At 42.0% G+C, this 21,545-nt stretch overlaps 1 protein-coding gene across 1 annotated transcript in view; it reads right to left on the reverse strand.

Annotated features, from left to right (window-relative positions):
- GRM8 (glutamate metabotropic receptor 8) overlaps positions 1-21,545 on the reverse strand; it is a 962,395-nt gene that overhangs the window by 111,953 nt on the left and 828,897 nt on the right. The window contains exon 8 of the mRNA XM_066591862.1: positions 13,275-13,411. Coding sequence (XP_066447959.1) covers positions 13,275-13,411 — 137 coding nt within the window. The remainder of the gene's footprint in view (positions 1-13,274; positions 13,412-21,545) is intronic.

The raw sequence follows: 21,545 nt of genomic DNA on the forward strand, positions 1-21,545 counted from the left end.
TTCTCTACGAAGGGCTTTAAATCCCCGCCTCCAGAAACACACGTGCCTTCAGCCAATCACAGCCAATGACAATGATGTCATTGAATGGCTGTGATTGGCTGAAGGCACGTGTGTTTCTGGAGGCGGGGATTTCAACCACTGCGTCCAGAAAGCAATGCTCTGCCGGGGACCAGGAGGGAGCGACAGCCTGCAGGAGCACCGCAGAAGCACCGGTGAAGTGAGTAATGATTTTTATTCTTTGCTCCACTGTATTCCCGGCGTATAAGGTGACAGTTGGGGGGTCGTCTTATACGCCCCGTCGCCTTATACGCCGGTATATATTTTTATTGTAACACATTTCTGGATGAATTGCAGGGAAGGGCTTATATATTTAAGCCCTTCCCGACAATTCATCCCGCGATCGCCGGCAGCCCATTGCTTTCAGTGGAACCTGCTGTATTGCTGGCTCCATTGAATTCAATGGGCAAACATCGTTCTTCTCTGCCACAGCTGTTACAGCTATGGCAGAGGAGAACGATCTTTATGCTGACAGGGGGGGGGGGGCCCACTCTTGCCGCTATTGTGGTTTAATAGTGGGACCTGGAAACTTGAGATGCAGCCCAACATGTAGCCCCTCGCCTGCCCTATCCGTTACTGTGTCGTTCCCATCACTTTCTTGAATTGCCTCGATTTTCACAAATGGAAACCTTAGCGAGCATCGGCGATATACAAAAATGCTCGGGTCGCCCATTGACTTCAATGGGGTTCGTTACTCGAAACGAACCCTCGAGCATCGCGAAAATTTCGTCCCGAGTAACGAGCACCCGAGCATTTTGGTGCTCGCTCATCTCTAATAAAGATGTTAAATTTTAATAATCACAGCTTATTTATTTTAAACCTTTAGATATTATGGCGGGTATACCTGTGCACCAAACCTCCTGTGGCCAGTTGGTTATCAGTATGACTTTGAGGGCTCAGTCACATGGGCGCATCGGGGTTGCCAATGCACCCGTCTTACTGCATGAAGAAGACCGCCGCACTGCAGGTGCAGACGACTCTCCGCACCGCCGGAAGAAAGATCACATGACCGGCAATGGAGTCGGTCATGTGTTCTTTCTCTGCACCTGCAGTGCGACTGTCTTATTGTGCAGTAAGACAGGCGCATCGGCGCCTGGATGTGCCCGTGTGACTGAGCCCTTAAGTTGTTGTCTTTAGCCTCTTTAGTAAGGCATACTGTATTCAATGCTTCACAATTTGTAAGATAATATAGGCCAAATACATAAAGTTCCTCATTCACAGTCATGTTGTAGCTATCATATAATATTCTACTGTATATTACATAAAATTAGGGAAAAGTTTAGAATCTAGCATCGAACAATAAAGCATAAAAAAACCCTAATTTCTTCATTCTAAAAGTCAGCATACCAGGCTACATGTTTTGGAATACTTATGCCCTTATTTGTGACACTATTTAAGCTATAAGCTGACAAATAATAAGACAGACACTGTTTCTGACTTCATTCTTCTGAAAAAAATTCTTTATTAGGAGAATGAAGTTAACCATGGTTCTCTCAAATCCATTCATAACTATGGTGATGGTAAGATTTATTTTCCCATGTATCAGACAAAGTGTATATTAACAAGTGTTAGCTATGTATGATTATTGGATTACACGTTTTTGTGTTTGTCTTTTATTGGCTTATATCTTTAATAGTTGTAATAGTTATGCTTACTTTTAAGATGAAAAAAATAAAGGTTTTTATGTTTCATTGTCCAATTCGGGATTTTAAACTTTTTCCTTTAGAATTAAGCACATCTTACTGATCCAGAAGTATCCATGCACCCTCATCAACATTGCTCCCTTTCAACATATATGGAAGACTCCGGGCTGGGTAATCCATTTCCCTTTTCTACTTTTTAATTATTAAATAAAATAGACTGACACCTAGCATGATAAACTATAACATGAATATACCTACAAGGCAAGGAGACATGCATGCTGCTAGACAAGTATATACGCTGTAAACTGGAGAAATTGTATTTCCACAGAAATCATTTCATGAACACCTTCCATTCCCATGGCAGGCATTGTACAGTACAATACCTGTGCAGATAAATGAATAGCTATAGTAAAAATACATATTTACACTGTTGATGCAGCAGTAAAGAAGAGAACATGATAACACTATCATGACTTGCTTTAAATTACAAATGAAATGTGTTTAAATATTTAAATAGTTGAGCACTGTATATTAAGGTAAGAAATCCTTCCGGCAGATGGAAATGACAGAAGAACTATTTTGCACAATACATTGAATTTTCAACGTGACGATTCCTTTTTATCTACAGAGAATATAAATACCTTCTATTTCACTGTCATTCTAAAACAAACAGGATTTGAAACCTACTTTTACCATTATCCATTCACTGCACTGGTTTATTGAACTGAAAACTAATGTGCTTTGTGCAGCTTTCCATGTGTATTCCCAATGCACTTGTGTTCAATTGCTTCATAAACTGCATTATTTTAAACATGGGGTGATCTCTGAAACATATTATCTGAGAAGATGAAAAAAAATGAAAACAAGAATTTTCCTGTTTAATGAAGCCAAGATTTTCCAGTTTAAGAATTGTATTACTGTATGTAACACAGAATTATTTGGCATATTCTAAGCTCTCGAGAAAGCCATCTGTATTTCTTGAGAAACACTTCCCCCAATGAATATTGATCTCATTCTTACAGAAATTGCCCAGTAGCAGTGAGAAAAATAATATGAATAACACTCATCTAGCGGTCCTTTTGAACACCTGAGCCTCTCCCAAAAGAGGCCAGAGCCTCCTTTGGAAATAGCATTTGGAAAAAGAAAATAGATTTTTCCACAGTGCTTTATTTCTACAATGATTTTTATTTCATTTAAAGCTCCTCTATAGTTTTTTTTTCCTTCAGAAAGTAGAATTTCATTAAGTTCAGTTTAGGTTACTTTTTTGTTGATTGTTAATGGACAGTCTAGACAAATATGTGAGAAAACAGCAGTATCATATATAAATATTCCAATTCAATAGATCAATTTCTGTTTACAAATACAATCCAATTTTAATAAATATGCATTTCATGCTTTTAAAATGGTATAAAAACACTCCAAGAGCAACAGATATGCCCAATGCAGGGCCTGTGTCTGTGCAGAACACCGATTCAATAGCACCAAAAAGAGAGAACTCCTGTGTACCAATCCCTCAGGCCCTCCACTTGTCATAACATAGTTGATTCATGTTGCCACAAATGCCTATTTATGTGTAGAGATAGAAAGAAAATGCAGAACTACCGGTCTGCATATATTTGACCGATGAAAGGTTAAATAAGTCATTTTCTTCGAAGTAGGGACTAAGAAAAGTATAATTTTGTACTTATAGGGGACAAAATGTACAATGAAGGCAGCTGAGTTGCAGCTGATGCTGTCAAGTACAAACATTTAGCATGTCTCCCTGCCTTATATTGCTCAAAGTAATTACAGCATTCAAAAAGAACTTCTCAGCTTGAATATGCTGTCCATACAGAGCAGGAGGAGCTGAACAGATTGATATACAGGTTGCTGGAAGAGATTCAATATAATTGTAATTTGTTCATTTAAACCCCTGCTTATTCTGGATTTAGTAGTTCAGTGGGCGGTCCTTTCAGTGATTGACAACTACTTCTGTATCTACAGAAATGAACGTTTTTGTGCATGAAAAATTTGCATGTGCAATACGCAGAAAATAGAAGACATTGATTTCAATGGCTTCGTTCACATATGCGTACTTTGTGTATGCAATTCCATCATGCAAAAAAATAAGCAGCAAGTACTATTTTCCTGAAGAACACAACTTGAACTCATTAAACTAATTGACCATTTTAATGGCTGAGAGCATCGGGCATGTTTTTTTTCCGTTTAAATAAGAACAGTAAGAAATACTGTTGCGCATCCAAATATGCAATGCCTAATCATTATTTGCTTCATAGAACATAATAAAAATACAAAGGCAAATGCAGATTAAAAAGTGATGACATACGAATGTAATGTCTTTTGAAACAGGGTCATAATCAAAGTAGTAATGACGACCTGCCCGTTCGTGCATGAGTTAGTGGTTTTGTGAGTGACTTACATGCTCCGCCCCTGATCATATGACGGTGACATCATTAAAGGGTTCTTCATCCCCATTGAGGGAGTTACATGTTCCGCCACTGATCACATGACAGTGACATCATCACAGATCATGTATGCACACAGCTGTTCGGCTAGGTGTTAGTAAGTATTCCATAACAACTGAGGCCGCATTGGGTTTGTCGTCCACCCGTAATCTGCACAAGGATGCAGGACCTTTAATGATGTCAGCATCATGTAATAGGGGCCGAAGCATGTAAGTCATTCACTTGAGATTCATCATCATGTGGTCAAGGGTGGGGCATGACAGTGATGTCATCACAGGTCCTTCATCTCCAGTGCTGTGCTGCTTCTGATCCCTATTGTATGGGATGAATAATGAACGCAGAAGTGCTGAGTGTGTGACGTGCATGTAGCAGAGCTGTGTGACGTATTGTGCCACCAGAAACACTGGTACTAGTATGGATCCTTATTATGGACCTGTTTTATGTGGTCACCTGAAACTGATCTTAAAAAAAAACAGCACATGATAAATTTTCCTCTATTTATCAATGTGCTAAGTTCCTACTGCTCTATAATATGTTGACTGCTGAATGTACTGCAATTTAAAAGTGACAAGAACGCTGTTAGGGCTCGGTCACACGAGTGAAGATCCGCACCTTTTTTCAGCACGGAAAAAAAAACAATGCGTGCCAGAGGAAATCCACATGACCACGTCCATTGCCACCCATATATTCTTTCTTTGGTAGGTGTAGATTTTTGCACCTGCAGTGCGTTTTTTCCGCGCGGATCTCCACTCGTGTGACCGAGCCCTAAGGACCCTTTTACAGGGGCCGATAGTGGATGTGAGAATCTGAACGATTATTGTTGAGTCTAAATGCATGCACCGACAGAAGAACACACGAGAATTCGTTGTCTTCTCAATTATCGAATACTTTATGCATGCATAAAACCGAAGGACAAATCAGCCTGCGTAAACAGGCAGTTGTTTATTTATGTTTACAGTGAATGGAGGCGGAGGGGACAGAATGATTCCCAACCTGCTCTGACTTCATTCATTCAGCAATTTTCATTCCTGTGTAAAAGCACAAGAATGATTATCACTGGAACGTCCTGTCCAGTATCTGTAGCCGACAGGTTGCCCCATGTACAAGCACCCTTTTATGATGGATGATTTCTTGCTCATTTGAAATTCGCAGCTTGTGCTTTTAGTAAATTTCTGTGAAAGTGACATTTTTCCAGATTCCAATTAAACTATACAGCAAGTTAGAATGTTTTCTCATAACATGTGATGTATAGCACCAGGGGCGTAGCTAGAGGCTCATGGGCCCGGGTGCAAAAGTTTAGCTTGGGGCCCCCTTCCAGACCCGTCCACCCACCACTCCTTTTCACAGCTACTCCTTGTATATCACTTTTAGCTACATTACTGTTTTTTTTTTTAATGAACCATCAATAGATCATTAGTAATCAGGGGTTTTAGATTTTTAAAACATCCAGAACACAAGCCTCAAGGCACGCTTTGCTTCCTTAAGAAAGAAAAAAATAATGATATATACACATACATAATACAGGCACACATACATTGGAGACAGCATGAGCTAACTTTTATCACATGTTAGGGCTCATGTCCACGACCAGGTTTTCACCACGTATTATGCACACGTGGTAATCCCAGCATGCTCTCTTTCTCTGCGTGCCACGTAACGTGAGCCCTGTACACTTGTATGATACACTGCCCATACGCAATACATTGTTTCCATACGCATTGTCACTCTAAACAGAGTGGGGAATTAAAAAAAGAATCCCCCTGTGCATGTGCAGTGCTACACAAAGCCGTATGCGGTCCCTGCCGGCAGCATGCATGGCTGGGAAATGTGTGAGATGCTGGTGGTCCCCCACAGTGTTGTAGGCTTACGGCTGTGGCATTGAGCCCTTAGTCACCAATACAGCGGCTCGGTTCTAGCATACCTCTAATAGTGAAGTCAGGTGCCGGCTCGCAGAACCCCCCTCACTCACCCCCACTCCCCATCACACAGAACCCCCCTCACTCACCCCCACTCCCCATCACACAGAACCCCCCTCACTCACCCCCACTCCCCATCACACAGAACACCCCTCGTCCCCCCCACTCTCCATCACACAGAACACCCCTCACTCACCCCCACTCCCCATCACACACAGAACCCACCTCACTCACCCCCACTCCCCATCACACAGAACCCCCCTCACTCACCCCCACTCCCCATCACACAGAACCCCCCTCACTCACCCCCACTCCCCATCACACAGAACACCCCTCGTTTCCCCCACTCACCATCACACACAGAACACCCCTCACTCACCCCCACTCCCCATCACACAGAACACCCCTCGTTTCCCCCACTCACCATCACACACAGAACACCCCTCACTCACCCCCACTCCCCATCACACAGAACACCCCTCGTCCCCCCCTCCCCATCACACAGAACACCCCTCGTTTCCCCCACTCCCCATCACACACAGAAGCCCCCTCACTCACCCCCACTCCCCATCACACAGAACACCCCTCACTCACCCCCACTCCCCATCACACAGAACACCCCTCGTTTCCCCCACTCCCCATCACACAGAACACCCCTTACTCACCCCCACTCCCCATCACACACAGAACACCCCTCACTCACCCCCACTCCCCATCACACACAGAACACCCCTCCTCCCTCTTAATCATACCGAGGATGTTCCCTCTCACTGACTGCACTTACTTTCACTATGGTCTCTGCGCAGGCAGCCAACCTCTCCTACATCGGCGCTTCCTCCCAGGACCTCCGCTCAGACTCCTCCCCTCTGATGATCTCTGTGCTGGAGAACCAGATGGGGGAGGGGTCTGAGCAGAGGTCCTGGGAGGAAGCGCCGATGTAGGAGAGGTTGGCTGCCTGCGCAGAGACCATAGTGAAAGTAAGTGCAGTCAGTCAGTGTCGGAAAGTAAGCCCCGTGGGCCCCCAGGGGCTCAGGGGCCGGGTCGCAACCGCACCCCCAGCACCCCCTATATGTACGCCAGTGTATAGCACACTCTTCTACATTAGGGCTCAGTCACAGGGACGCATCGGCACCCGTACACCTGTGCCGATGCGCCCGTGTGATTGAGCCCTCACTGCAGCAAGAAGACGGCCGTACCTCAAGATGGATGTCTCTCTGCAGCGCTGAAGAAAGAAAACATGACCGGCAATGAAGCCGATCACATGTTCTTTCTCCCGGCGCTGCAGAGAGACGTCCATCTTGAGGTACGGCTGTCTTCTTCCTGCAGTAACACGGGTACTGATGCGCCGGTGTGACTGAGCCATTAGTCTATAGGCATTTTCACAAGGAAAAGGGACCTGAAGGGAGCTTTCAGAGAGCCAGTGGGCCACAATATCCTTCTTCACAAGAGTGATCGTGATATTGCTGTTTTTTTCCTGTGATTTTTTTGAGCATCAGCGCTGCTTTTTCTTGCAAAAGCATTGTTGCCACTTGCGTTTTTCTCATACGATTTTCTCACGTGTGAAAGTAAATAGGAGTTTCTAATGTTAAAAGCATATAGCAAGTTCCTGCTTTGCGATGTGATAAAAAGGAGGCTTTATAGGGAAACATGGAAGATAAAAATTGCAAAACGCAGAAAGATAGGACATGTTGCAATTTTTTTTTCACACAATATCGCATAAGTGAAAGCAGCACGAATGTAAATGAAACCATTAAAAACCATTGGCTTCATTATTCTGCTTTCTTACTCTCGCATCGAGCAAAAACCGTGTGATTTTACCGCACATGTGAAACCACCCTAAGGGCGCCCACCCACTGGCGTTTTTTTTCACTGCGAAATTTGCAGGTTTTTTTTTTCTGCAGGGGGTCTATGGGACTTGTAATGTAAAAATTCGCGATTTACCGCGATATCGCGATTTTGCGCGATCGCGATTTTAGCTTTGCATGTCCCATAGCCCAAAGACCCCTGCAGAAAAAAAGAAACGCTGCGAATTTCGCAGTAAAAAACGCTAGTGGGTGGGCACCCTTATGCTATAGTTTTCTTTGGCGCAATTTCCATCTTGAAAAGTCAAAGTTATACTGCAGCTGTTCATTTTCACATCATTAATTCCACTTAGAAGACCTATGCAGCACAACAAGCACCAGCAAACCCATATTATTTTCCAAAATTAAAATATGTTAGCCCCCTAAAAAAAAAACAAATTAAAAAAAACGTTTTATTCTTCACATTTGCAAAAAAAATGCATTGCTAATCACATAAATTGTAGTTACTGTAAAAACTATTAGCATATGTTTTGAAAAAAAGAGATTTTATGGGAGTGGTAGATACACTGGAAAATTGATAATTGCAGATAATTTTGTATAATGTACTGGTCTATTTCGATATAACATTTTAATGATACGTACTCAATGTTTTCTGTAGCCATGAGGCGGCATTTACTGTTCCATGAGACAGCTTTATCTTGGAGATAGAAGTGGGATATTGTTGCAGTTATCTCTCCAACGGCGTTAGGTGCTGAATTAATAATGGTTAATTATATTACAATTGTAATGAGTGCCGCAAACTACTGTATAGAGCTGAAGATCACAGGAGTATCCTGAAGCCTCGTGACATTATTACTGCAGTCTGAGAGATGCTGCAGGAAGGGGAATTTGAACTAATTTCAGTGTTACATGTTATAAATGTTGATCCACTCATTGCAATGAAGATAAGAAGTGTTTTTTTAAACTTGGTATTAATACATAAAGTGTGTGTACTTGTACCAGAATGATGAAAAAGTCCCCATGTATTAGGGCTTAAAACCACTGCCGTAGCTACAATTACACTCACTGGCAAGGAGTGTAGTTGCGCCTGAATGAGGGGAATCCCTTCCTCTTTGCTGGCTGTTCAAACTTTGCACCAGAGCGCAAGAGCTTGAAATCAAAAGGGGTCAAAATCACGGTCGTCTGAATCCGCCCTTACTTGCCTTTCACATTACCACATTTGTACAACACGTTCCCACATAGTGGTAATGTGAATACATGCACAATAACTGTAGTGTTGCCATCGTTGTAGCTCTGGCATTATTAAAAAAAATATTCCAGTAAGGGCTTCTTCAGACGACCATGTTTTTATCCTGTTTTGCAAGCATGAAACTAATCGCCGTAAAATGGGGTGAAACAAAACCATTGATTTCAGTGGTTTAGTTTCCACTAGCGGGATTCTCGCACATTAATACTACGCACGAGAAAAGATAGGACTTGCCCTATCTTTCTCACATGTAGAAAAACTATCTTCATGCTTTTTTTTTAACTCGTGCGCAATAGAACCGAGTTTTAAAATAAAAAAAAAACACACTGGCCCATATTAGGCTTTAAACAACTATTCCACAGAAAGTGAGTAACATGTGTGCATGTAAACAGGCATTTTGAGCACAAAAATTACATTACTATGCTCTGGCACGCAGGTATCAGCATGTTTAGGGTTCATGCACACTGGCAATTTTGCGCGCCAAAACATAGGCGATAGAACCCATTTATTTCAATGAGTTCCCCCACATCCTATGTTTCTGCGCACTGATTTCCATTGTTGAAAAAATATGCAACATATTCTATTTTTGTGCGCATTTGCCACCATAGGCTCAGTAGGTTCAAAAAGGATGTGAATTGGCCAGGCAGCGCAATAAGTACATTAGACTGCGTGGAAATGCTCACGTGATAAGGCTCCATTCAGAGTGCAATCACGTTATGCTCTGGCAAGCATTAAAATGGCACGCTTGTGTGCAGGAGCCCTGAGTGCCATCTCCAAACTTTGTTCATGTGCAAATATGCTCCGTTGCAGTGACTGTATTTGCAAACACACTTGTCTGTGGAAGCCATTATGTGAGCAGTTATTCCCCATTGAAGTCTATGGGAACAAATGAGGCAAAACCGCAAACAAAAATGACTGAAAGAATGCCCAGTTATCAACGGCAATATATGAATGAGATATCAAATCCCACTTACTGCTGTATAACAAATGGCCATAGGGATTATTTACCTTAAGGGCACCTGCACATGGGAGATTTTGCACAAATCACTCATACAAACCACTGACAATAGAACCCATTCAGCGTTTTTGCACGCACGTTTCCGAAGGGGAAAAAATACATGCCAAGCTCTATTTTTGTGTAAATTTGTGCACCCTGTCCGCACCAAATTGCACATGTGACTGTGAGATTTTGCAGTGTTAATTGATAACACGGGGCACTAATAAGGCTGCTTAGTCAGTTCAATAATGGCAGTGGTGTATCCCGCACTGATGTGAACTGGCTCAACAGTGCAAAAAGTGCAGTAGGCAGTGTAGATACCTTCACGAGAACACATCATAGCACTCCTGTACACAAGCGTGATGTAATTGCGCTATGAGTGGAGTGCTATCACATCCTCTCGCAAGTGTAACCACACTCCTTTACTGTACTTTTATGTGCTGCCAGGCCTGTTAACATCAGTGAAGGAGAACCGCGCCATGATTGAATCAGCAGGCCAGCCTAATTAGTCCCTGGTGTTATCAATTAACACTGTGAAATTGCACCATTCAGTGCACGATTTTGCTCAGAACAAGCGTGCATTTACATAGACCCTGCCTCTGGTGCGCAAATGCGCACAAAATCGAGCATGTCTCATATTTCTTTGCCGGAAGGAAATGCAGGTGCAAAACTTTCATGGGAGGGAATTCATTAAGACCAATGGGTTCTTTTGGATGCGGTTTGCGTAAGTGATTTTGCGTGCCCAAAAGAGATTTTCATTCTGATATTAAAAACTCCTCAAGACTTGGGCTCATGACAACCACTTCCAGCAAATTTAGAAGAAATGTACATAAAAGGTACACAAGGTATTGCAAATATCTAAGGTAGAAAGGTACTGAGCTAAGCAATGACTAGCATAATTTTGAAGGACTATACTTAGCATCAAGATATACAGTCCCAACCAAAAAAATGGTATCTACTTTATTACAAACTGCTTAACCCAGTCCACAGTTTTTGGTCAAGTGGTAGCTAATGTACTGTATTTTAAAAATATGAAACTACAACATTTATTGAGATATTTATTTACTAGTAATCTTCTTGCCACAAATATGACTTACTCTTTAAAGGAAGTCTGTTGCTCAAATGTGGCCCATAAACAACTGCCAACACTAGATTGGCACTGTACTCGTATGCAGGATCTTATCTTATATTTCACTGAAAATGCAGCCAGGAATCTGTTCCATGTTGTATGTAAGTCAGCTGAAATCTGTCCATTGGGCAGTCTTGCAGGTCATACTGGTCCAGGCTATCTACCACTGGTTCCTCCAAAGATGCTCTGACTGCTATGGAAGACAATTGTTATTCAAGACAGGAGCTAGGGAAGGCTGAGTGGTCAACAACCTGGACCAGTAGGAGTTTCAAAACTATACATCAGATGGATTGCAGCTCATTTACATACAATGCATGTAACATGTAACAGCCAATATCTCCCTAATGGTTGCATATTCAGTAAAACATGAGGTACAGTCCTACATATGAGTATAGTACTAATCTACTGCAGGCAGTGGTTTACGGGCCACATCTGAGTAACAGACTTCCCTTAATATTTGTCCCAAAGAAAATCGTAACTAAGATCAGAGTAAGGCCTCGATCAGACGAGCATGTATTTTGCGCGCGTATAATGAACGGTTCTGAAAGAACCAATGGGTCCCTATAGAACTATTTATATGCGTGGAATTTGAAGCACAAAATCGCGCCCATCTAAAAGAGATAGGACATAGGGTCACTTTTTGCCAGAATTTCATTCACTCCTATGGGAGCGGGAGTTAAAGGAAATGCCTGCGCATGGAATAGCTTCCCCGCTGCTTACAGCAGGGCATTTAAAAGGTGCTTCTGGCCAGAAGCACCTTTGAAATGTCCCACTGTTAACCCTTTAGTCCTTGCGGAAATGAGGGGACTCCCCGAGGGTTCCGTTAATCCCGTCGGGGAGTCCCCTCATCACTGAACACTGTGACAGCACTGTCACAGTGTTCAGTAATGAGGGGACTGCAGTGGGAACGAAAGAATCCCCTGTCAAAGCTGTGGCAGAGGACTGCGATGCTATCCCATTGCTTTTAATGGGGCCAGCACTGCTGATGCCCCATTGAAGGCAATGGGATGAAGGCAACCCCTGCAGGGACTTTCAGGGAATGGCTAGAAATATAAGCCCTTCCCTAAAAATAAGCCCTAGCTGCTGGAAGAAAAAGTTATACATCATCTAGCAGTGCTGTCAGGGCTCCAGTTCGACTTATCCTCGGCTCCCCAAAACTCTTATGTATCATTTGTTCTGGCCGGTTAGTTAAAAATCCCTGTCTCCTGGAAGCACTACCTCCGATTGGCTGGGCGCAGGAACAAATCACAGCCATTCAATCATCAAGAAATGATACAGAAGAGTGACGATGAGCTGGAGAGAAGACACGCTGGAGCCCTGACAGCTCTGCTAGGTGATGTATAATTTCATTTTTTTCAGCAGCTATGGCTTATTTTCAAGGAAGGGCTTTTTTTCAAGCTCTTACCCAAAAATCCCTGTGGGGGTTGCCTTCATCCCATTGCTTTCAATGGGGCGGCAGCAGCACCAGCCCGATTAAAAGCAATGGGATAGCCTTGCGGTCTTCTGCCACAGCTACGATAGCTGCAGTAAGGGATTCTTTTGTTCCCACAGGGAGCCCCATCATCACTGAACACTGTGACAGTACTGTCACAGTGTTCAGTGATGAGTCGACCTACGTGGAGCAGCTTCTCCAGTGAACGGGCAAAGTTTCATGCGCTGCACATATAAAACTTTGCCCATTCACACAGTTTCCGCTTATGTGAGGAGCACATATTTTTTTGCGCACACAGGCGTGCAACTAAACACGCTCATCTGACCATGGCCTAAGGAAATACAAAATAATGCTAATTTGGATTGTCCTATGCCTCATTTTAGCTATTTAAACTAATGTAACATACAATCGTCATTGAGTATACTTTGCTTTCTTAACTGAATAACTCTAATACTTTTACTGGTAAGCTAAATACAGTACATTCTGATTCCAAACAATCTGACAAGTTTTGCCAGTATTTCTACCCATACATCGATATTTCTTCAAAGAGGTAAACGAAAGAGGTTACATATGAGTGCATGACTTACATTAAGATGTAGCTGGTTTGTCCAATGTCCAATGACCTTATATTCTGCAGTTTTATTTACTATTTGGTACTGGTAAATATCATAGCGTCCAGGGGCATCTCCATTTTCATTGTATGTGACTGGTGTGCCAGCACTGCCTAGAAGATAAAAGACATCAATTCTGATATTTCTTAACAAAAAGTAAATCAAAGCTTTGTCTGTAAACACATAGACAGTTCTGAATAAACATATAAAAAGAGAAAATAGGGAAAAGCTGTCCCAATGCTGCATATTTCTTTTTTGCATATAAAAGAATATAAGGGTTCAGAATGCATAAAAATCTAACAAGATATTTAACAACTTAGGATTCTATTCCTTACCAGAAGTATCCAGAACGCTAACATTTTTTTTGTGATTTTGATTTTGTTATGCAATATGGTTTTCCATTGAAGCAATTTAGTAGTGCTACTAATACTTGTGTAAATTGGGAATAAAGCTTTTTTAAGTACTGTGGGAGGAACTAATCAAGACTGGCGTTTCATATGTCAGTCTAAATAAGTAGGGTGCCATAGTAAGATGCCTCTTAATAAACTATCACATATTTGGCTTTTGGATGCCAGATAGTTAAATCCATGCCAGCTGTGAGTTTCTGGCACATGTTATGGTGAATTTGCTGGTGCCCTGAGAAGCCTTGTCCTCTCCCATAAGCCCCATCCACCATTCAGAATGTAGTAACTTTGGTATAAAAAGGAAAACACACAAAAAAGGCAATAAATCCACCTTCTGTTCTTAAAAATACACAGATTAACAAATTTTGCTTTTTCATTACAGAATAGAAGTTCTTAAGAGCACAAACAAAAGGGAGGGGGGTATAGCTTGGCTGATGGACTGCATGGCTGCTTAGCGCAGACTTCCTACACCACCAGGGCCCATAAGCGACGTTACAGCAGCTAAATAACATACAGAACGAGTCCAAACTGTTGCTGATATCTCCAGGATGCCTCGGAGGGGGAAGCGATCTGCAGGAAAGCCTATTAGGCCGGCTTCACACAGCCATATTTGTGCGCAATAAGCAGAGAATATAAACCATTGATTTAAATGGGTTTATTCGAATTTACATATTGCATGCATGTTTCAGGCACAAAAATAAATATAACATTCTCTATCTTTCTGTGTATTTGTACACCAAATGTGCCAATAGAAGTCAGTAGGGGGTGCGCAAATGTACGGGCAATACGCAGGGAGATGCTAGATATGCTACATAATTCTGGAAGAAATTAGCCATTTCAATTGGTGCGTTTGTTTGCCGCTCATAAATGCACATGTCATGCAGGCAGAAAAACTACAGTGAAATACGTCGATATGCGCACAAAAAAGGCTAGTTCAGTGTGCAAAAATGGAGTGCTGAGGCATGTGCGATTGTGCTTACACTCGTGTGAAGCTCGCCTTAATATATTCTTTCCCCGGTCCCCACCCGAAGATCAAGATGGGCCGGCCAGAATCTTGTGGGTTAGCTCTCCCGCGGTAGTGACCATGGAGTGCTCATCTGGGTGTAAGGAATCTATAGAGCAGAGATGAAGGCATGACTCCAATCCTTCGCACAGCAAGGCTTTCCTTCTTAGCTTTGCTGTTCCGATTACTTCAGCAAATTATCTCTTAGAGACAGACCCTGTGGAAACCAGCCAGAAGCACCTGCAGAAACAAGATCATCATCTTCAACTGCCCCATCACATGGCATCTGCGAACTCTTCTCTCTCTGCTAGCCCAAATAAACAAAGGCAGAGACTGGACACTCTGGAGGAGCTGTCTGACCCAAGAGTAAGTGACACATTACTCTATGTCTTCACCTCTAGCAGACATCTTGGATGATATTCCGGGGACTGAAATGTCAGTTACCAACACCATTATAAAAGCTATGCTAAGGGCCCACAAATTTCCATGCAAACCAATTTTGTGCAGCTTAATCAACCCATCAACTCCGCTATCATTGAGGCAGAACACAGAATTAATCATGTAGAGACAAAAATGGAAGACTTTGCAACTTTACTTATACACACACTAAAAAGGTCCATTTAGACACAACGATCATTGCTCAAAATTCATTAAAATTGTCGAAAGTGAGCGATGGTTTTTCTTTTAAAGACAACTGTTTAAATGTAACGATTATCATTGAAAAATAGACGATAAACGATAATTGAAAGCTAGTTTGTTTGAATAGCATGTGCATCAGTGAAGGTAAAAAAATGAGGTAAAAATCATTAAACTACTGAATGATTTTCATTTAAACCAAACGATAAGTGAACTACCAAATTATGGATTTTAAGCGGACTGAAAGACAACGATGAACGATTGACTAACGAAAATACATGATGGACACACGTTTACACGTAATGATTATCGCTCAATTGCGTCACTTTTATCAAATTTTGAGCGATGATCGAAGCGTCTAAATGGGCCTTAATCTGGAGTTGCAGTTTAAACGGCTGCGAGCTAAGGTGGCTGATCTGGAAGATAAGTCACACCCTGACAATGTGAAATTTTGAAAATCATAGAATGGTAGAGTTGGAAGGGACCTCCAGGGTCATCGGGTCCAACCCTCTGCTCAATGCAGGATTCACTAAGTCATCCCAGACAGATATTTGTCTTGGATGATTTAGAGAGATTCCAGAAAATGTGTCTACCTCTGAAGCTACACAATATCTTTAGAGCCTCATGAGAGTGCTCCTGGAGTGCCCAGCACAGGACTTTACAATTGATAGGGCCCATAGACTCCCTCATCTCAAACACCTGGACAATTACATACCAAACTATGGTTTGGCCCGTCCATATCCATTTTTTTCACATAAAGGAGGAATTACTAGCTGCTGCTAGGAAAGCAAATGCTCTACCCATTCCATAGCAATAACTATCTTTGTACACAGACTTGTCTATGGCAACTTTGGCTCAAAGGCGACACCTACACTCTACTACTATAATGCTTAGGGAGCAAAAAGATCTGTACATATGGGGATTTCCCATTCATCTACTGATTACTAAGAACAATACCAATTTCATTGTCAAATTACTAGAAGATGAAATTTCTCTCTTAAAACAATGGAACCTAGATGTCTGCATACCTGCCAAAGATCACAGCCATACTCCTCAACATCTACCAAAAAAATGGCATACTATGAAAGCACGCAAACACGCATTTGATTAGTATGCCCTGTTGGTGAGCTATCTTGGATGAACAAACCAGGGACAATTGAGAACTTATACCCCTCAACAAGTTGAACAGCTGATTAGAGGTGTCATGTTTCCTCTCTTACTCACTCTATAGTGAGAACTTGTTTGATATCCTTGCTTTCTATTTTTTCTGATTAAGAATTGTTAATGAAAATGTTTGAAAACATACAGAAATATGTTTTCATATTTCCAAAAAACATCATATGGATTAACTTGAAATACATGTGATATATCATAAGTTTCAGCAATGACAATAAACTAATGATCAGAAAATATTTTAAAAAAAGAAAGGAAATGAACAGTCAAATAGAAATAAAGAGAGAAAAACTGAAGCCAAGGATTCCACATTTAGCAATATTTATGTAGTTTATTATTGTGAAAGGCATGAATTGTTTCATATGTGCTGTGTACAGAAACAACAGAAAGATTAATAGAGGGAGGATTTGGAGATCTCCAGATTCCAGATATCAAAAGTTTTGTGAATGAAAAAATATGACATATCAATCCTATGAATAGGGGAAGATGTAGCAACATCCAATAACAATGCGGTTGTAGAGTTATCAATAATATCTATGCCAGCGATTCTTTTTATGAAGGAAAAAACATCTCTCCAATAGGTTTACAAAATTAGTCAGCTCCAAAATATATGGAGTAAAGAGCCCGTGTGTCCACATTTTCATCAACAAGAATACTGTCTGAATCAGGAAAGTATCAAACAAGTCTGTAGGCCATTAGATGCCATCTAATGAGTGATTTATTATATGGCATCCACTTCTATTAAAGAGGAGCTAAGAGAAGATTTGTTGGCCCAGTCAAGCGATGTAAACCATTGGGTAGAGGAAAAGTTTTTATTCAAGTCCCTCTCCTAATTTAGAAAGTAAGCTTTTTAGAGTCTACCGACAACATGTTATATATCACTCACATATTTGAGTGAGTCTTATTTGTATTTCCATACAGTACAGAGTATAATTTGAGTAGGATCATAACTTCACATTTATGTAGGGTTTTTAGGAAACATCAAATTTGGATAAATTTGAAATAATCTTTAAGAGGAATTGCATATTCTGATGCTTAAGCTGAAAATGATTTAACGTTACCCTAGATCATAAGCTCTGAGATAAAAGAGATACATTTCTGTTTCCATTCTTAAATGCATAAATCTGGAATAAAATATTCAAAGGATTCTAATGGAACTCTAACCAACACAGTATGAAAATTATTCTAAGAACAGAATTTCCAGGACTGTATTCAAGCCTTTATAGGGGGGGCAAATCTTAAAATTTAAGAAGCAGGCATAGGTTTGTGCTGTTATTGCTTAAAATATGAACTAGTAAAAGGGACTTCATAAATTTGTTATCATTTAAGTATCTTTCTATATAGGCCCAGCTGGAGTTTGAAAAGTTTGGTCCCCAATTTTCTAGTGGATTAAGGACACTAGAATGATAATATGACCAAAGATTTGGTATGCCCATACCACCTTTACGATGTAGGTATTTGATAGATGAAGCAACTCTAGGTCTTTTATTGTTTCCGATAAAATTTGATAGTGGTTTCTGGAATTTGGCAATGGAAACATGGGGAATTGGAAAAGAAATAGTGTAAAGAAGCATAGGGTCTTTGGGAAAATTTGCATTTTAGAGAGAACAATATGATCCATCCAGGAAGGTTCATGTTTAGAAAGAAGATCAATTTCATCCTGGAAAAAGAAAGGAGAGGTAAAACATTTGTAGCGGTTATTTATATTAAAAGGAAATATAATTTAATCCCAAAATATTAAATATTTTTTTGTTACCAATGGAAAAGGAACTCCCATTGGAAAGATTTTCTTAAAGAGTCAGAAATATGTATGCTTAGAATTTCTGGTTATAATAGGAGATCTGTCCAAATTGTGATAGGCTGCTCTTAAAAAAGGAAGTGGATTTAAGAGCACCAAGATTACATTATAGGCAATTAAACATGATCAAGATTCGCTCTTAGAATCGAAACGCATCCTCTGTTTTGCCCCTGACTTTTATTATGTGACACTATTATAATAAAGGCTTAAAGAATTTTCACCAAAGAACAGCAAATCTTTTCAAAAATTGGATTTATATACAAGAATTGCCGTGGAGGACTGAGCGGCGAAGCTGTTATGTTGTAATGTTCTAGCCAATGGTCAAAGTGGGTGTTTGCACGGATAGAGGTGGTGAGCTATCCATATTTTTTCTTGCTATATTATAGGCAATTAAACCTATGTTATGTTGTCTTGAGGTCCATTTACACGGAACGCATGTCGGGCAAATGATTCCCCTGATCGTGCATCCCTGTAATGCTTGCTCCTGTGCTATCACAGGAGGAAAATATAACTGGCATCGCTTAGAGTGCAGCCAGCAGGGAGGCGGGATGGCTGGGGGAGCGTTCTTTCCCCTCTCTCCCTCCGCCCGCCTCCATTCACTTTAAGCAGCAGTCGTTCAGTAATGAACGACCGCTGTTTACACTGAAAGGCTAGTTGTTCGGTTTTCAAGCATGCTGAAACTGAACGACTAGACAACTCTCGTGCAGTCATTCAATCTCTGCACGAATTTTCATGGGACGACTATCATTCAAAACCGGGGAGCGCAGGGTTTTGAACAACTACCATAGATAATCATCCCGTGTAAAAGGGCTAAGATACCTTATGTTAATATTTTAACTTATTAATAAAGCTAAGGGCTCTCTCATCATGGCAAATAGCAGAGGTGACGAGGGACATCCTTGATGAGTTCCACTAGAGATTTGAAAAAGTTTAGAGACGACTCCATCCACACGAACCCTGGTTGAGGAGGAATTGTATAGGGCTTGAATCGCTTTAAAAATATTGCCATGTAGACCAAATTTGTGTAATGTTGCAAATGTGAAGTCTCAATGAAGTCTATCAAACGCCTTCTTTGCATCCAAAGTTAAGAACAGAGAAGGTGTGTGAGAGCTCCCAACCTCTAATATAAGATTTATCATTCTTCTAGTAGCATTTTGAGGCCTGTTTCCCCTTCATAAAACCAACCTGATCATTATGAATAATATCCAAAAGAATTGTTAGGAGTCTTTGCACTTGTAATTTGGAATCAATTTTTACTTTGCAATTGATTAAAGGAGATGTCTCGAGGAAGCAGTTAATTTTTTTTTTTGCCCAGTCCCCCCCATTAAACACACATTACTAAGCCCCCCTGTAAATGACATTTCTAGCTGGTTCGTACTTACCGTTCCAGCGTTTCAGCAAGTTATAAAAGTTTCCTCAAGATGGCCGCCGGCTCTTTCCCAGTCGCTCGCTGCAGCCCGACGTGCGCGCTCCCGAGACGCCGCCAGCTGTGTCTCCATGGCAACCGGACGCATCGCAGCCGCCGACCAGACGCCCCGCAGCCGCCGACCAGACAGCAGGTAACCGGCGCTAGCCCCCGGCTCCCCAGCGCTAGCTCCCCCGGCGCAGCGACAGCCCCCCCCATCGCAGCGACAGCCCCCCCGGCCTAGCGCTAGCTCCCCCGGCCTAGCGCTAGCTCCCCCGGCCTAGCGACAGCTCCCCCGGCCTAGCGACAGCTCCCCCGGCCTAGCGACAGCTCCCCCGGCCTAGCGACAGCTCCCCCGGCGCAGCGACAGCTCCCCCGGCGCAGCGACAGCCCCCCCCCCATCGCAGCGACAGCCCCCCCCCCATCGCAGCGACAGCCCCCCCGGCCTAGCGACAGCCCCCCCCATCGCAGCGACAGCCCCCCCCGGCCTAGCGCTAGCTCCCCCGGCGCAGCGGCAGCTCCCCCGGCGCAGCGGCAGCCCCCCCCCCCCCCCGGCGCAGCCCGGCGCAGCGGCAGCCCCCCCCCCCGACCCATCACTTACCTGGGAGGCTTCTCGGGGCTGCTGGGCTGGGCTGGTCTTCTCCGCTGGGCAGCTCCAGTGTCTGCACCTTCCTCTAACAGAGGATGGTGCAGAATGGCCGCTTCAGCGCGCTCCCGAGCAGTGACAGCTCGTCTGCGCATGCGCAGAAGAGCTGTAGCGGGGAGCACACTGAAGCGGCTCGTGCTGAATGGAGAAGACCGGACTGCGCAAGCGCGTCTAAAAAAGCAAGCTGCCAGCGAATTTAGACGGAACCATGGAGACGAGGACGCTAGCAACGGAACAGGTAAGTGGAATAACTTCTGTATGGCTCATATTTAATGCACGATGTACATTACAAAGTGCATTAATATGGCCATACGGAAGTGTATAACCCCACTTGGTTTCGCGAGACCACCCCTTTAAGGAAATTGGTCTGAATTTAGTTGGGGAATCTAGTGATTTACCAGGCTTGGTGATAGTAACAATAGCGGCATGGAGCATTTCACTAGCAAAATGGCTACAAGAGACAGCTCTATTGAATGTTTTGGTTAAGTGAGGGAAAAGAATGGGGTCAAAAGTCTGTAATAGTCATTCTCAAAACTACCTGTACCTGGAGATTTGAGAGGTTTAAAAGATATAATTGTTTTCGTAACTTTATTAAGAAAATGGGGGCATTTAGGACACTAAGATGTAAAGAAGAAATAGTTGAAAGATTAATTTTTTGAAGAAAATTATTTATCAAAGGTAAAGTAGATTGGGGAGTAGAACTGTCATTTTTTTAGATTATAGAGCTTGGAGTAATAGTTTCTAAATTCATTAGCAATATGTTGGGGATGGGTGATTTTGACACTATATGCATCTGACCTAGTTAAATATGGAATTTTGGATTTGAGTTATTTTGCTTAACAGAAGTAGCCATTAACTTTGAGTGTTTGTTGAAGGATAGTAGTAAATTGTACAGAATGAGTTTAGCTCTTTTTCATAATCCTCTAGACTAATCAACCTAAGGTCAATTTAAGAAGGTCATTATGATAGGAGTTCAAGGGGTAAGTTTGTTGCAGTTCAATTTTAGTCATTTGTGAGAGAAGGTCATTAATGTGTGCTTATTTGTGTTGTGAACTAATTTTAATCAAGACCCTACATATAAATGCTTTGTGAGCATTCCAGGCAGAAAATATATATATTTCTGGTATTGCATTTTATAAAACGTTTTCCTTAAATTCTGAGATTATTAGATTGTTATATTGA

This window comes from Eleutherodactylus coqui, chromosome 2 (assembly GCF_035609145.1).
Source record: "Eleutherodactylus coqui strain aEleCoq1 chromosome 2, aEleCoq1.hap1, whole genome shotgun sequence".
In the NCBI taxonomy this organism is placed as follows: domain Eukaryota; kingdom Metazoa; phylum Chordata; class Amphibia; order Anura; family Eleutherodactylidae; genus Eleutherodactylus; species Eleutherodactylus coqui.